Source organism: Montipora foliosa, chromosome 14 (assembly GCF_036669935.1).
Source record: "Montipora foliosa isolate CH-2021 chromosome 14, ASM3666993v2, whole genome shotgun sequence".
Classification (NCBI taxonomy): domain Eukaryota; kingdom Metazoa; phylum Cnidaria; class Anthozoa; order Scleractinia; family Acroporidae; genus Montipora; species Montipora foliosa.
Genome location: NC_090882.1, coordinates 3,737,599 through 3,755,098, shown reverse-complemented (window position 1 = coordinate 3,755,098; position 17,500 = coordinate 3,737,599). Strand labels below are relative to the sequence as shown.

Sequence of the window (17,500 nt, the reverse complement as noted above, 5' to 3'; positions counted from 1 at the left end):
CAAATTACTTTCAACTTTTATTTCCCACTTGAGTACAAATCTTAGGCAAATACCTGTCTGTCCTATGCAACCGGTATTGTACGTTTCTCCTCTGACCTGGGCATTGGACACAGCATTTACCCTTCAATAATTTCATGAAAAACAATTTTAATTTTATTACATGTACATATAACAAAACTCCAACTTTCCTCATGCCGTGAATTTCTTCAAATTTAGCGCAAACTATAGAGAGTCAGGTTAGTAAGCCTAAGGTGGCCATGATGCCCACTTCAGCTGTGACCTTTACACATGTCGGCTTGTCTGACAACTAAAAACAGCCATGAAATGCAAAATGTAATTCTCATGAAATCTATGATAAAATGTCATAGTAGCTTGAAAAACCTAGTTTACATCCTTGAGCATATATACTATTAAAAAAACATCATAGCACAAAAGAGCCCTTAAGATGCTTTGCAAGTAGCGTGAATCTCTAAAGGGAACTTCCACAGCGTTAATTTTTAGTACTTTTTGTCAATTCTATACCAATCTTTTAAGATTAAAACTGAGGCTTAGGGTTGATGATAATGTTCCTGTAAGATTTCCATTACAGGGATCCTAAGAGATTTCTGTCCAAAGATCTAAAGATTTTGCATAAACTACAATACTGAGAAAGCTTGGAATGAAAATAGAAATTAATGTTGTGCAGAATATAGAAAGCAAGTTGTTCCCTACAAAAGACTGAGAAAAAATGAGGTTGCCTTCTTCCCTCAGTATAAAAGATAATCTAAATTTTAATGACATACATGAAGACAGCAAGTGAAGATATGACACCAGGCGTGTGATAGGCAGGTTCAAATGGTGGATTTGTCGTAGCCGCTGCATCAATCATGATCCACCAACCCATGAAAAACTGTTGACCAGAAATAATAACATTGTGACATGGCGCTGACAATAACTTTATTACAATGTTAGATTCATAAAGATGAGGTAAAGGAAAATACTATTCCTGGGACAGCATAGTCAACTTGTCAGTGCACTGTTTAAGTCTCACTCTGACTAAAAACTGGAGTTGTTTTGGGTGATATTCCCATTACCTCATCAGAAGCAGGTGTAGATAAATTAGCTTATTAGTCTGCCTTTCACCAAATGAAACTCTCAAATAATATTGTTAGCATGTGGTACATATAAAGTACAATGACTCACTTAGAATTTTTCTTGTAAATTGTAAGGGTCAAACTAGTAGCAACAGTTGGCAGTTTCAAGGAGCTACAGTCTGTAACAAAGTTCCTTGGAACAGTGCACAATAATACAGATATGAGGCTTTCACGCCTTTACTCTCCTCTCACAATGTTGTTTGAACTAGAGTTTCTGAGCCCATTTGCCAAAACAACATTGTGGGAGGGCAAGGTACATTGTATTGCAAAGTGTTTCAACAATTTTGAGCAAGGCTGTGGCTTTCCAGTATTTTCTTTTTCACCAGGGTTAACCCCCAGGGGGTGGGGGGTACTTTAGGACTTTCTGGGTGGGGATGTGCCACTGGGACCCTGGAACCCCTAGCCTTTACCAGAGCTACAATCTTGGACAAATTAAATGGAACATTGAGACCACCCCTTCCCCCAAAATCAGTGATGGGAAAATGGCGCGTTTTGGCCTTCACCCACTTTCATCCTTGATTTGGGGGAGAGAGGGCATTTCTGTTCCATTTTATTCTGTCCAAGATTGTAGTTTCAGCTAGATTTTGCTACCCTATACTAGAGTAAACTCCCCAAATCACTCCTATCCTTAGAGTAGCTGTTTTCCAGAAACTGAGCTCACTAGCACAGTCTAAAGCAAAGCCAAAACAAAACCTTATACCACAATCACTTCTTTCTTAAAAAAGGATTTATTTATATTTGTCCAGCAATGCCAAGCACGTACGTACGCATAATTTATCAAGACAATAAATTGTTTAATTTTAACCAGTATTAATACCACCAATATTTACAGGTTAAATTTCGAAAAATTTTAAGTTTTCTCCGCATTCCAGATATCTGTACGGACATGCACTTGTTACATCGTAAAATGTAACGAAGATTAGCCATGTCATATCTTATTTGCACATATCATTGCTGTGCAAATTAATGTCAGCTTACATACCAGCGTCCCGGCTGACACAGATGAAAGTAAGTTTCGTCTCTCTGAAATCACCTCCATATCGGGGCAGTGTATGACATCAAAACATCCACTCATGTTTGCAAGTTCTGTTGAGAAGAAATACCCAACAAAGTTTCACTACATTTGGAGTTAATGATTCGGTATTTTTAGAGATTACAGTTTCCCAAGAATCTTCGGGATTGGCTTGGTAGCCGCTTGTCTTTAGTAACCGCTCCAATTACTTAGCAAGCGGCCATCTTGGTTTGACCATTGCGTGTTGGTGACAAAGCAATTTAAAGAAGAGAGAAAAATCCCTGTAGGTTTAAAGAAACGCTTCACAAGACCAGAAAATGTCAATAATGGAATACAATGGCGCCGCCATCATAGCGATGGTCGGCAAAGAATGTGTCGCTATTGCGGCAGATCGTCGTTTGGGTATTCAAGCCCAGACTTTGTCGTGCGACTTTCAGAAAGTTTTTCAAATGGGGGACAAGCTGTTTCTTGGTCTTCCCGGCTTGGCTACGGATGTGCAAACCGTATCAAACAGGCTTAAGTTCCGCAAGAACTTATATGAACTGCGGGAGAATCGCCAGATCAAGCCCAAAACGTTCATGAGCATGGTATCAAACTTGCTTTATGAGCGAAGGTTCGGGCCTTACTTTGTTGAACCCGTAATTGCGGGATTAGACCCGAAGACCAACGAACCGTACGTGGCGGCGCTGGATCTGATTGGCTGTCCCATGGAGACCACGGATTTTGTGGTGAGTGGAACATGCTCGGAGCAAATGTATGGAATGTGCGAGTCGTTGTGGGAACCCGATCTGGAGCCTGATGATCTGTTTGAGACCATTTCACAAGCTCTCATGAATGCTGTGGATCGAGATGCAGTCAGCGGTTGGGGTGGCATTGTGCACGTGATAGAAAAAGACAAGGTCACAACACGGACTCTGAAAGCTCGGATGGATTAATATTATTGTTACAAAGGAAGAACTGTAAAGGTGTTGTCTTTGATACAGTAGCTTACCAGTGCCCTGATTAAAGAGGTTGTTATCAAGAAATTTGAGATTGATTTGATAGGGTAACCCTTCTGTGTGACGTCACGTGACGTCACGACAGCCATGTTAGTGTACCTAAACAATGGAGCGGCGGCCGTGTCGGTGTCCCCAACTAATCCTCTGGGAATTGAGCTCTATACACCTTATTCCAAAATGGCCGCCATTTAGATATTCTTTTGTTTTTATTCAAATTGGACCTTGATGCCTCGTTCAAGGCAAAACATTCTTTTGAATTTTAAGCTCAAGAACGAGGCATCAAGGGCTAATTTGAATAAAAACAAAAGAATATTTAAATGACGGCCATTTTGGAATAAGGTCTATTATCATGCAAATGTTTTCTTTTGTTTCGGTGGAAAAACAAGGTTACTCTGATCACGTCAGTGAAAACACTCTATAGTGAAGATAAATTGAATGACCAAGTGGACCTAATCGGCTAACTCAGTGTTGTACCCAATTCAGCTCTCCTGGGGATTAGATTCTTTGTATATTGTATTTGCACTATAATTTAGCACAATAACATTTAAATGATATGGAAATACCTGGAACAAAACTTTTTATTCCCAAAGGGTTTGAATTGGGTACAACAAGTCATTGAGTTAGCCGATTAGGTCTATAGGGAAGTTAATTATAATATGTTTACAAACATTGTTTTTGTTATTCAAATGTTCCCACCACATGAACAAAAGACCCTTTGTTTCGACAGCCAGTGAGGCTCTTGATGGCACATTAATGACAATAGGTGACAATATCTTTGCTGTAAATGTTAGAAAAGGGAATGATTTCCGTACAGGTCCCTACTTCATTATGCATGCAGAATAAATTAATTATGCATTTGCGCCATTGTTTTGTAGAACAATGCGTATACCCAAGGGAATCGAATATATACATGGCTAATTTGTACTTACGGGATGATCAAAAGTGGACCTCATTCTCTCTTTCTCGCTCCCTCCCTCTCTTTTTTCTCCCTCTCTCTTTTCTTTGCCCTTTTTGCTCACACCGTGTTTCTTTCTTTTCGTCCCAGCTTTCCTCTTTCGATTCCTTTGTCCTGTCTTTCAATTCCAGATCCCGCTCGGCTTTTTCTGTCCTTTTTCCTCCCGCAGTCTGCCTTGAACTCCGTACCACTGTAAACCTCTGGATTACTTGTCCCTCTTCTAGACCACTAAGCTAACGTGTCAAGTTGCTAATTTACACCTTGATAATGATATTTCTCTGGAATTCTGGACGACAATTTACATAACAATGATAAGTAATTATATACGCGTGCCGTGCCGTGCCGACCACCAACAAATGCACTGATTTTGCTTCTTTTGAAACAACGTGACCCCTTAATAATGCTAACCGTAACCCTTTAGGCTTAAGGTTGAACCCAGTAAAATTCTTTTGGAGGTTAATCGAGTATAACTGTGAATGTCTGAATTGCTTGTTTTTTTCATCCCCCGTGCTGCACACTTAAAAGAACACTGCACGGAAGAGTATACCTCCTTGTGATTGGGGCATCCTATATGGGAAATTTTTTATGCACGATTTATTGCAGTATAAAATCTTTGAGTCGACGTTAAACTCTCTCTTTCATCAAACTGTAAATTTTAAAACTAATATGGCCGCCCCTCAAGAAACAACTTTAAACTTATGGAAACTATCCCGACTTTTAGCCGATCACGAGCGGTGCATAGAGTGGTGCAAAGAGCACAATCTACTCTTGTCGTCAATGAAATGTCCTAAACCTGAGAGTGGAAACGCACTCAAATGGCAAAGACGAACTGCATCGGGAGATGGATTTGTTTGGCGATGCTCTAGAAAAAACTGCAATGGACAAGCTTCAATCCGCCAGAAATCATGGTTTTCTGGTAGTAAGCTTTCCCTTGAAAAAATATTAGCCCTAACTTACGCCTTGGGCGCATAAATTCACCACAACACAAGCAGTGCACGAAACCGCGTTAGATGAAGAAACCACCTCGACAGAAACGGTGATAGATTGGTATAACTATTGCCGGGAGGTTTGTGCAGATAGAATAATGAAACAACATGCGAGGCCAATAGGCGGTCCTGGTACAACTGTTGAGATTGATGAGTCCAAGTTTGGCAAGATGAAGTATCACAAAGGTCGCTACAACGAAGGACAGTGGGTCTTTGGTGGCATTTGCCGCGAAACCTAGGCCTGCTTCCTTGTTCCGGTAGAGTGCAAGAATAAAGAAATACTTTTGCCAATTATCCGCGCTCAAATATTCCCTGGAACACGCGTGATGAGCGACATGTGGAAAGCTTACGATCGCCTACAAGACGAGGGCTATCATCATCTCACAGTTAACCATCTCCTAAACTTCGTCGACCCGGACACGCGTGCCCACACGCAGAGCATTGAAAATACATGGTGGGGAGTAAAACGAAGTATGCCTTGTACAGGAACATCCGTGGATCTGTTTGAAAGCTACCTACAGGAGTGGTTGTGGCGTCAGCAAAACAAAAGTGATCCATTCGGAAACATCATTGAGCAAATCGCTGCTTTGTACAATGTGCGAGCCCTCTCTATGCACCGCTCGTGATTCGGCGAAAAGAGCCGTACATTATACAGGAAAGAAAACAAACCCTCACTTTGCAGTGCTTTGGTGAATTGACAAAGAAACGAAGGACCATTTTAAGAGCAAAAAGAAGGTAGGCATTCAATTTCTGCAAATTTTTATTTGGTCCGTTTGTTGTGTATATGACAATCTGAACCGTATTTGTACAAAGATTTCTTAAAACTCCACTTCTTTCGCTTATTTTAAAATTGACAAATGGCTAAAATTGCTGGAAAAGTGCAAAAATTAAGTTGAAAATGTTCGATTTTCCGTATTTCAGTCAAAAATTTTACCGATTTTCATCATTTTTTTAAAGTCCATATAGACTTAGAAAAAAAACCTCGAAGAAGACCAAACAAAGCGCTACACTCCCAAAGGATGTCTATTGTTATTGCTATTGTTTTCTTGAAACAAAGGATCGTATGCATAATGAAGTAGGGACCTGTGCGGAAATCTTGCCAAAGTCCCAGCTGGGAGTTGAACTCTCCAGGCTCCACAGTCTAAAGCCTCCAGTACACATTGTAACATTGTTAGAAGAACATGTCTCAACGTGGTTATAAGAACGCTTCTAACATTGTTGGAAACACGTCACTTTTGTCATGCAACCTAATGATAAATTACGATGCTACTACATACTGCAAAATACCGTAGATATTCGGTTATAAGGTGCACTCGGTTATAAGATGCACCCCAAACTTTGCAATTTAATCAAGCGAAGTTCTCAAACTGAAAATTATGCGAAAATACTTGGTTATAAGACGCACCAAAAAATTGAGAGTTATCAAAAGGATGTGATGAATTTGAGAACAATTATTATCCTTACAGAATTGGCATGCGAACTCTTTTTGTTAACGTAAACAAAGTGAAAAAGTCACGCATTTAATGATATACGTAAAAACTAAAGCTAAAAGTTGACACCTGAAATGATAAACATACAAGGCATACACTTTTATTTGAACCTTCCGACTTAATAAATAGTCAGAGTTCAGACTTCAAGTGAAAGCGAACAGCGGAAAACTCCCACCGAAAGTCATATTTAAAGGTGTTCGACAGCTGAATATCAACACGCCACCTAGGATGCAAATTTCAGCGCACAAGAAAGGCTGGATGAACGAAGAAGGTATGTTGTATCTCCACACTGTTTGTTCAGAGAAGAAACTTTTCATGCGAGCGACAAACACGATTCTCGGAATTCGAAACAAGGTTCGAACGATTGTATTGTTGTCATGGGTATCACGTTACTGAGCACGTGCTTTTAGGCATGTATGCAAATTCTCCGTTTGTTTGCTTTTCTCTTGAAGTCGTTTAGTGTTCTAAAGGTCTCTAAAAGCACTATTCTTTTTTTTAATTGACAACTAGTGTCCTTTTCTTGTGTTGTTTAAACTGCAAGTTCTTCTCAAATTGTGATCTTAAGATTTTGTTTCACGAAAATACTTGGCTATATGACGCACCCCAATTTTAGCACTAACTTGCCACTCAAAGACAGATTTTTCTTGAAAAAACTGTGCGCGTTATAACCGAATAACTACAGTATGAAGTATGTTGGAGAAAATGTTTGATCAAAATCGAAACATTCTTCCAACAAATTATTTGTGAAAAAATGTCATGAAACGTTTGTGCTACACGTTCTAACATTGTTGATTCAACAAAATGTTTTATGATAATGTTTGAATGTGTAGCCAGGGCTTAACTGGATGCTCAATCTAATGAGTTACTAAGATCCTCTAGTGAGCAAGGGTCGTCTGTGGCCTTTGACTAAAACTGTGTCATGCAACCACATGGTCAAATCAATACACTAATAATAATAATAATAATAATAATAATAATAATAATAATAATAATAATAATAATAATAATAATAATAATGATAGCAATAATAATAACATAACTTTATTTTCACACTATAATGTTCAAAGCTGAATAGCTTATGGGGTTGTGCACAAATGAAATCAAATCAAATTAACACATACCAAATCCTATTGGTTTTTGAGGAGAGGGGAAAACCAGAGTACTTGGAGAAAAACCTCTCTGAGCAGAGTAGAGAACCAACAAACTCAACCCACATATGACACCAGATCTGGGAATTGAACCCGGGCCACATTGGTGCAAGGCGAGTGCTCTCGGCCACTGCACCACCCTTGCTCCCCTGCTGACTAACTTGCATCACACAATCATTTTTCACATGAGATAGATATGATAAAAAAGATAGTGGTTTAACTGCATTACAGCCACATTAGTATCAGAACCATTCAAACTGAGAGAGGCACATAAAATGTTTACCATAGTTTTTTGCAAGGCGCACTCAGTTATAAGATGCATCTTTAACTTTCAAACTTGGTGGCATTTTTGTCACAAATTGAAAGTCTCATCAAAAGACTCGGTTATAAGACGTATCTCAAATGGAAGAATTTTGTTCAACTCATCGCTAGTTTTCTGTCTCAACTGTAGATTGTAGTGTAAGTCAAGAACAATGGCAGAAGAAAATTCAACTAGAATTTAGAGAAAACCTTTAAATCCTACTGTTATTAGTGCTTTCTTGCCAGTATTTTTGTTGTACAAGGCTAAGAACTGAAGGCCATCTGATCATCATGAACAATGGTCCGGTAACATGTGGTGATTATACAATGAGTTACTGAAACTCTGGAAAATCTGAATCCCAGATGGAATTTGTGTCTGGTTTTATCACTTTGCAAACACCCCTAGACTTATGACTGTCTTTGGTGCACAGAAGAGAACCAACTAACACAACCCACATATGACGCCAAGTCTGGGAATCGAACCCAGGCCACATCGGTGGGAGGTGAGTGCTCTCACCACTGCGCCATCCCTGCACCCCCATCAATTTCATTTTCATCTGTAAATTAAATCTGTCCTTGATGCAGTTCCCTGAGAGTTGAATGTATTGGTTCCATGGAAAGGAGATTAGAGTGCAAATTTATTGGTCTCAGGCTCTCACATTTCCCATCAGATGACCAAAAAGGAGTGACCCTGAGAGTGAAGATGACTGAAATGCTAGGTTGATTGGTTGATCTTAACTATTTCATCTATAGGTTGTTGCAGTGCTGGAGCTAGTCACCCAGTGCCCCTGACACTGCAAAGGACCTGCATGGGGGTTAAGTTTGTTGATGGTTCTTTACTCTGCTCCGAGAGGTTTTTCTCTGGGTTTTCTTGTTCCCCTCTCCTCAAAACCAACATTTCTAAACCTCCCTGAGAACCACTTTTGCGTGACTGGAGCTCCCTGGGTAAATATCACTTAGAGTGGTTTTCAATTGAGTGTCAAAAGTAATTAGCGAATTGCTTTGGTTTTTGCATTCACTCAGTGATTGGTTCAAAGTTCTCGGGCCATTTGTTCAACCAATCAAAAGTGAAACCAAAACCAGTCGTGGCTCGCATGCGAACATTTTTCCTGCACTTTGTGTCAGCTTCGTGTAATTGCTTTGAGGTTTGATTGGTTTCCTGGATTTTCTCCGTCCTTTTTGATTGGCCAAAGTAATTACTTTGGCTTTGGTTTTTACGACACTTGATTGAAACTCGCTCTATTATTATTATTATTATTATTATTATTATTATGGATTCAGCACCGGCTTTTCTAAAAGTTGGATCCGGGTTATCTTCTTGGGGGCCAGGCAACAACAAGTTGCCTAAGGAAACCCAAATTTTATCATGGCTTTCATCGCTCTATTATTATTATTATTATTATTATTATTATTATTATTATTATTATTATTATTAGTATCATAACCATTACAATTTTCTCAAATTTGATTGGTGCATTAACTTCTTTATTTTTAACTAATTATTGTGTCTGGTTGAAATTGGACAGTGAAATGGGACAGTTACATCAGCCAATTGTATTAAGTGCACTCAGCTTAATCCACCAATCGCTGAATTTATCACAATTACCATAGCAACAACCACTTACCCTACCAAACTGGGAATTTCCAAAATGGATAAATTTGTAACATAAGACAGTGAAAAAGGAATGCATTAATTTTGTTTTCTCGGAAGTTGTAACGGTTATGATTAATTGGTAACAGGACTTTGTGTCGTCCAATTCAGTCCGTAATCATACCAGTGATTAAACAAATCAGACTCCCGCTATGATTACAGACCAAATTGGACTCCACTCATTCCTATTACCATTATTTATTATTATTTATGACACATATCACTGTAAGCTGGAAGTCTATATGGGCATCTAGTCAATTCCCGTGACCTAAGGTGTCCAGACTGATGGTTTAAAACTTTTCCTCTGTTGTTGCTATTATCATTATCATTATCATTATCATTATCATTATCATTATCATTATCATTATCATTATCATTATCATTATCATTATCATTATCATTACCATTACCATTACCATTACCATTACCATTACCATTATCATTATCATTATCATTATCATTATCATTATCATTATCATTATCATTATTATTAAGGGCTGGATGGGTTAAGTATGCACAAAGTGGTGTGAATTTAACACTGTTCAGGTCTGAGATCTTCCCTTCACAGCTGGGATTAATTGAGGGCAGGCCTTCTTTAAAGATTGCGACAATGTTTGGTGATGGAGAAATACAGATTTTTTGTCTTTGTGTGCTAAATTTGACTGGAATTACCGAAATCTTCAAATTTTCCAAAGAGAAACGATGTTCACCAATAGACCTAATCGGCTAACTCAATGTTGTACCCAATTCAAACCCTTTGGGAATAAAACGTTTTGTTCCAGGTATTTCCATATCATTTAAATATGAATTGGGTACAACATTGAGTTAGCCGATTAGGTCTATGGCCCTCTGTTTATTGTGGCTTTAACACTGATTTGTTTTGGACCACAAAAACCACTATTTTATCGCTTCATTTGCGTTTTTCTCAAAATCACTTCTACCCGTCAGTGGAAATTGCGTTTCTTTGAAAAGATCTGGATGTAAAAAAATCAACATTGAAAGTTTTGCAAAACAATAGGTTTTGTTATTGAGGTATGACCTAAAAGGAAATTGTTTTGAGGGAATAACTTACGCCAAATTTATCTGTTTCTTTAGAATTCTTAAATCAATTAAAACAAAGAAATCGACGGAAACTTGTGGGAAAAATAGCTTTTTTGAGGTATCAATTTTCTAAAAGAATATTCTGACACTTTTCTAAAAAAATTCATTGTGGTTTAAAGAAACTTATTATTCATCAGTTTTATTATTGTCAAATCAGTTTCAGGAAATGTCAAGTGCTTTGACTGATTATCCGTGGTGACAAAAAGCAACTATATAAAACTTGATAACTTGTAATCGAGGCTTCAAAAAAAAAGTATTTATGTTGGTGGCAACGGGTAAAAATATTTTTTTAACCTAGTATTTGCGAGAAAGCGGAGCGTTAAGATAACGAGAAACTTGAATGCATATCAAATGTAGGTTGTATATGAAAGCAATTTGACTGCTTCCGAATACTTATGTTTCACACGAGACAAGTGCATTAGACAAGACAAAAATTTGCATATGACTGCTATTACCGGCATCACGCATGTCTCTTTCAAAGGGCATATGTTTCAATCGTGAAAATAAAGGTAAGTATTACAAAACAATGGTCACGAATTGACGAAACTGACTCTCGAAGGTGCTCGTTCTCGTGGTTTGGTATAAATATGGCTTTGAATTTAGAAATTCATCCCGATGCTTTGGTAATGAATCAAGCGAGCCGAGCTGGAAAAACGCCTGAAGAAAGTCGTATTTTAAAAGCGAGAGATTACAAGCTGCCCATGTTTACAAGATATCGAGAAGGCCACTCTAAGGAAACCAGGGTCTTTTATTTTGTCCAAATTGTGGCTCCAAGTTTTGGCCAAAATGCAGACCCCGAGGAGAGCTGTGATGAAGAAATCAGAACTATGGAAAGAATTGTCAACGCGGTCAACAATATGAGACCCAGACCGCGATTTTTACTTGTACATGGCAATTATACTAAAGCTAATCCAGAAGAAAAGGAATATTTTCCGCAATTAGAGAGTTTCAAGTCTTCGTTTGAAAATCTTAGCCTGGAAATACCAGTTGTGTGTGTCTGTGGTCGTACGGATTGTGGGGATCCACCGACTTTGAGCTCCGTGGAGGCGTATCGGAAAACCTTCGGCGACGATTGGTTCGCTTTCTGGGTCGAGGGAGTACAATTTTTAGTCTTAAACACCGTGTACTACAAAGATTTGAGTCCCGATGTTGACGATTTAAGAATTGAACAACAAGAGTGGCTTGAATCAAAGTTATTAGAAGCACAAGTGAACCCTCCACATCAAGTAATTTTGCTTCAGACAATCCCATGGTTTTGCAGAACCATTGACGAACCAAACGACGATAGTAACATCGATGTCAGCGCCCGTCGTGAAGTGTCGGCGAAACTTAACGAAGCCAACGCAATATACGTCTTTGCCGGGCATTCAAATGGCATTGGCAAAGACAACAGGTTGGCGATAATTCAAACCAATTCACTGGCGAAAACAGACAGAAACGAAACTCTAGGGTTACGTCTCGTTAAAGTGGAACCGATGGGCGTTTTACACAAGTTCTTTCTTGTGGACAACTCCCCTTCGAATCTCGCTGATTTAGATTGGTTACATTAAGTGCCGAGTTCCGTCATGTTCACGCGATTTTTATATAGATCTAATTCGTCTTGCTGTGTTTGAAAATATTAAGTACGATAATTGTAAAACTAATGACTACGAAAAGGCTGGGAACTCTTCAATTCTTACAAAAAAAGAAATGAAAGTCATTTCATCTCTTAAAGCCCTTAATTGTCAGAGGGTAGACATGTGTATACAACAGGTAAAACAATATTACGGGTACATATTTAAGTAAACTTGAAAACTAAAAGCAATTGTTTATCTCAAGAAGCAAAGAATCGGCAGTTATTTAGTTTCAAAGATAGATAAGTTCATCACTTTTCTCTTCACGCAAGGAGCCGGCAAGGTTATAGAAAGTGGTTTCATAAATTCTATTTTTTTTAATCAACGACAACCAAAACAAAGCATTTTTTGTTTTTTTTGTTTTTTGTTTTTTCAGGACAATGGATAACCAGCTGTAGAATTTTATTTTTAACACGTGTTTGTTAATTTTTTCGATCACTATAGGTTCCAGGTTGATTAAGCTTTTTGTAGCCGACGAATGGTGAACTTTCCTGGGGCACTCAGCGGAAGATTTTAGTAATTGCCAAATAATTTATGCGGTTTTCGTCTCATCTTTTATTGATTTTACGAAATAATTAGGTAATTTTTGAAAATTTGGAATAGAATTATTTTCCTGAAAAAAATTATACGAATTGTGACACGTACTGAGAAGTGTTACCGACAGGAAACTCAACTGATTGCAGAGGGTACTTTTGCCTTTTTTATTTCCCGTGAAATGTGAAATGGCCTTTGTTTTCCTCGTGAAACGTGATTTTGGAAATCACCGCAAGCCGTGATTTTTGACAATAATAGCCCTTTTCACGGTTAGTTTTTCTCGTTTGCATTACAATATAATCTAGCATATATGTGAGGCAATTTCGGGCTATTTTGTAGTTTTAACCCGAAATTGCCTCGCAAACACGTTAGATTACATTGTAATGCAAATAAGAAAAACTAACCGTGAAAAGGGCTATTATCCGTGAAATAAGAAGCGGGTGTTAAATTCACCGTGAACTGTGATTATTTTTTATGTTTTTGTTTGCTTGTTTTTTTACATTGTGGGAACAGGAGCCCGAGAAATTGTAACAATAGACTGTAAATATAATTCGGTAATGCAAGGTAGAGCGAGTTTCAATCGAGTGTCGCAGAACCAAACTAATTACTTTGGTCAATCAAAAAGGACGGAGACAAGCCGATAAACCAATGAAAAATCGATGTAATTACACGTAGCCGACACAAAGCGCGGGAAAATGTGCGCGCACGAGCCGCGATTGGTTTTGGTTTAACCTCTGATTGGTTGAAAAAGTGGCGCGAGAACTTTGAACCAATCACTGCGTGAAGTAATCATAAACCAAAGCAATTCGCTAATTATTTTCGACACTCAATTGAAAACCGCTCTAAACAACTACATCTGGATTTCATCCCTGAAACGTGAGTCGAGACTTCAACAAGTTGCCTCAGTAGCCTTGCCGGCTTTGTTGGTCAATCAACATGGCGGAAGCTACATGTAGCACGGAAAACGTGAGATTTTTCCCAACGTAACCGTTCTGATGAGTTTCTTTATAGCAGACGTTTGTGGCTCTTAACAAACGTCAATTTTTTTTTGTCGTGAAACGTGAAATGGCCATTTTATTGTCCGTGAAATGTGAAACGGTCATTTTATTTAACGTGAAACGTGATCAAGACCCCCTATACCACCCTCATTGCACGGTGTTTCTACGAAAATTACAGCGGACCTTTTATCGTGTAAAATCAAGGCGATTAAATTTGCCACGAAGCGAGACGTGTCGGCGCAAAAATAACTCGTAAATCTTATCTGAGATTAGTCTTTCCAAACGAATTTTCGTGAGATGCTTAAAACTTTTCCTAAACTTGTCGGCCAAAAATTGTTATAGTTTGTCCAAGTTTTGCATTTCCCGTCTGATAGGTGCAATTCAACGACTGAAACCGACCTAACATGTTATCAATATCTGATTGTTACCTCTGACCGTTCGTTGGTAAGATTTTTGATGCAGCTATCACAATCAGCGGTCAATATGGCTGTAGGCTTTGCGCGCGTTCAAACGAATTCCCGGCTTAGTTTTGAACCCGCTCAGCAGCGTTCGAACGAATTAAGTCTTAGCAGCGGCTGTCTTTTAACCGTAAGAAAACAAAATATTTGCACAATTGCTCAAACGTTGGAATACAGCCGTATCTTTTAAACAATATTTTTTTGCCAAACCTATGAAGGGAACAGCGAATTCATTCATTATATGATATGGTTATTGGTACTGCGCATGCGTGGGTAGAGAGTAACAAATATATTCGATCGTGTAGATAGCACAACAAAATAATTGTTGACAATTCGCGGTTAAGTGGGTCAGCAATGCCTTTGGACAGCAGAGATAAAGCAGAAACAAGGCGAGGTTGTCCAATGGCGCTCACTAAGACGTAGGAATTTGGCACATTTAATGTGACGAGTCATCTACACGAGCAATTTTTCGTATGTGACAACTTTGATTTGTCACATAAAGCTAACACGCCAGCTTTTCAGCAAATACGTTTGTCACATAAAAATTGGCCAAATTTCTTCGTCTACACGAGCAAATAAAAATTATCATAAAAAATGCTCGTGTAAATTAAATTAATTAACTGACCACCGTTAAACTATATACAAAGAATAAACCAAACTTATGACCTCCGTCACGGGCCGCATGCTCTGCAGCTGCCTCTGTTGCGGAGAAATATTTAATTCAGAGACCCGTTTCTCGCAAAGACTTTTTTGTGCCGTTTTTGCTAAAAGGAGTGCGATGAAGCATAACAGTCAACAAAACTTGTGAAAGCAATCGTTTTGACTGGAGCCGTTCCTATTTACTACAAATTAACAGTAACTTTAAAAATCTTATTCTGCTCTGACGGGAGAAATACGTCCTAAGGAAAGAAATTAATCTTTTAGTAACATGTCAGTATTTTATTCACACCGAGTATTAAGACTTCCAGATCTACGCATGACAAACTTCATGGATCACAGGATAGTCTCACCTTGGAACGGTGCCTTGCGTATTCAGTAACCAAGACTGATTTGCGAGTGTTTGTTAATGAAACGGTTAATGAAACGTCATCTCTTCAAGCTTCACATGATTGGTGGATCACCAAGTTTACATTGGATTGACTTGACCGACACTGGAAAAAATGTGATAATCGATGTAGTTACAACTAATTTGAATTCGGTTGCGTCAAGATCCATTTACTATTATGTGCATAGAAGCAAATAAATGTTGCCTTCTGAAGAAGGCTAGTATATAGTACATTACTAAATAATCGAATTTCGTTGTATCGACTCTTACTCAAAATATCTACTTGTCAACTTGTAATTACGCCGATCAGATCAAGCCAGTTGATCCAACGAACACCGACAGGATCATTGTCCATAGTTGCTTGTTTAAAAACTCTACAATGATGTCCCTTCGCGATTTAAAATCCCTGGGGGAGCAATTAGAGATTTTTTGTATACATATAAAGGGCCTGGCAAAATGGTTTCAGCATCCGTTCGATAGCGATGTTAAACCATTTTCCCACCCCAGCAGCCGGTTTGCAGCCGTTTTCCTGGGCCTCAAGTTTTTCGAACATAATTGAAAGCGTTATTAAGAGTGATTAGAAATACAACACAAATCGCAGTTACAAACAATTTGTAGCCGTTCATTTTGCATTGCTTCCAAATGCTTACGTAACAGCTATTTACGTTACATCTTTAATCAATCTTCGATGGCCAATCGAAATAGGAGTCTATATCTTTATCAAAATTTGGTTTTACCAACGGAGTTGATAATGTAAATTGGCCACAGTACAGAGATTCTAAAAGCTGACGTAATTACGCCGATTCTAAAAGCTGACGTCGGGCTAACGCTCGAAACGTCAGCTTTTAGAATCTCTGTACGGTGGCCAATTTACATTATCAACTCCGTTGATAAAACCAAATTTTTGTATACTACTTCCCCACCGACGCAGCACCACAGTTTCTTTAGAAACTACCCCCTTCATATATCTTTATCAAGTTTGTTCTAGCAAGGCATTAGTGAAACTTGAGAGTCAGCTTGAAACCCTTCCGTGACAAAAAAGTTTGATGATGATGATGCTGATGATGAAGAAGAGAGGAGGAAGAAGAAGCTGAAAATAGCCAACCGTGGCAAATGGAGAGGTAAGGGTACCGGAGTAAAATGGCGCGGGACAGAAGACGCCATTGTTATTCCGATTTATATTAGGCCTTGCCAGAAACCCAAAAGGGTTGAAACGTGTAACGGCCCCGTGTGTGCTGGGAAACAAGCTTCTGAATATTCAATTTTCTAAGTACCATATTTGGAACAAGAGCGAGGGGTTTCCAAATATGGTACTTACCACTGAAACATTCAACCAATCAGTTCGCACTGAATATTCGGAAGCTGTGAACGCACGTTACACGTTTCAACCCTTATGGGTTTCTGGCCTTGCTAATTAGGTATTGTTATGTTCACTTTGTTCTTTTGTTTTATGGACATCAATTACTTCAGAGACCAGATAAGTGATCTTTGAACCGCTCAAGCCAGTTACGTAACAAACTAAATCAAACACACTCAGCATTATCAACTTGATCCGAAAGCGTTGTTTTCCTAGTTAACAAAGTAGACGTATAAGTCAGCTAAGATGGCGGCATTTGCGCTTTCGGCTTTGATGTTACTGGCTGCAAACTCTGCTCTAGCAGCTCGGATCGCTGGATTTCACATGATTGGTGGGTCACAGTATCTAAACACGAAACTTGTGCTTGAAGAATTGGCCTCGCGTGGCCACGAGGTAAAGTAACTCGTTGGATGATAATATTTTGGCATCTTTTGTTCAGTCCTTTTTTTCCTCCACCGCACCGAAGGGTAGTAGATTTTTACAAATATTATCCGTAATAAAAGTTAGCAACAGCTTCGAGGGAGGACCTAAACTTTCTAAAAGGGCCTCAAACATTTTTATTTTGATTCATTTTCTCGGATCGTGTCATGGAAGTCGGGACTTCGTCACGTACTTAAAAATGTCGTGCTTGGGTACATGTATTAAATTAGAGGTGTAGAGGTCGTACTGTGCAAGTTAACATAGGTCCTCAAAATGTGAAAAGGAAAGTGCTGTGAAAATT

The 17,500-nt window shown here is 38.7% G+C and overlaps 4 protein-coding genes across 4 annotated transcripts in view; 3 read left to right on the top strand and 1 right to left on the bottom strand.

Annotated features, from left to right (window-relative positions):
* The window catches only part of LOC137985654 (transmembrane protein 50B-like), a 9,020-nt gene extending 6,701 nt beyond the window's left edge, over positions 1-2,319 (bottom strand). The window contains exons 1-3 of the mRNA XM_068833294.1: positions 2,116-2,319; positions 783-889; positions 54-121 (exon numbers count right to left, since the gene is read on the bottom strand). Coding sequence (XP_068689395.1) covers positions 54-121; positions 783-889; positions 2,116-2,208 — 268 coding nt within the window. The 5' untranslated portion in view covers positions 2,209-2,319. The remainder of the gene's footprint in view (positions 1-53; positions 122-782; positions 890-2,115) is intronic.
* Positions 2,320-2,339: 20 nt separating this feature from the next.
* Positions 2,340-3,170, top strand: LOC137985652 (proteasome subunit beta type-3-like). Its single transcript, XM_068833293.1, has one exon. The coding sequence runs from the start codon at positions 2,463-2,465 to the stop codon at positions 3,078-3,080; it is 618 nt and encodes a 205-aa protein (XP_068689394.1). The 5' UTR covers positions 2,340-2,462; the 3' UTR covers positions 3,081-3,170.
* Positions 3,171-10,878: 7,708 nt separating this feature from the next.
* LOC137984820 (serine/threonine-protein phosphatase CPPED1-like) lies at positions 10,879-13,076 on the top strand. Its single transcript, XM_068832118.1, has one exon. The coding sequence runs from the start codon at positions 11,362-11,364 to the stop codon at positions 12,322-12,324; it is 963 nt and encodes a 320-aa protein (XP_068688219.1). The 5' UTR covers positions 10,879-11,361; the 3' UTR covers positions 12,325-13,076.
* Positions 13,077-16,792: 3,716 nt separating this feature from the next.
* LOC137984804 (UDP-glucuronosyltransferase 2B15-like) overlaps positions 16,793-17,500 on the top strand; it is an 11,818-nt gene continuing 11,110 nt past the window's right edge. The window contains exon 1 of the mRNA XM_068832090.1: positions 16,793-17,172. Coding sequence (XP_068688191.1) covers positions 17,026-17,172 — 147 coding nt within the window. The 5' untranslated portion in view covers positions 16,793-17,025. The remainder of the gene's footprint in view (positions 17,173-17,500) is intronic.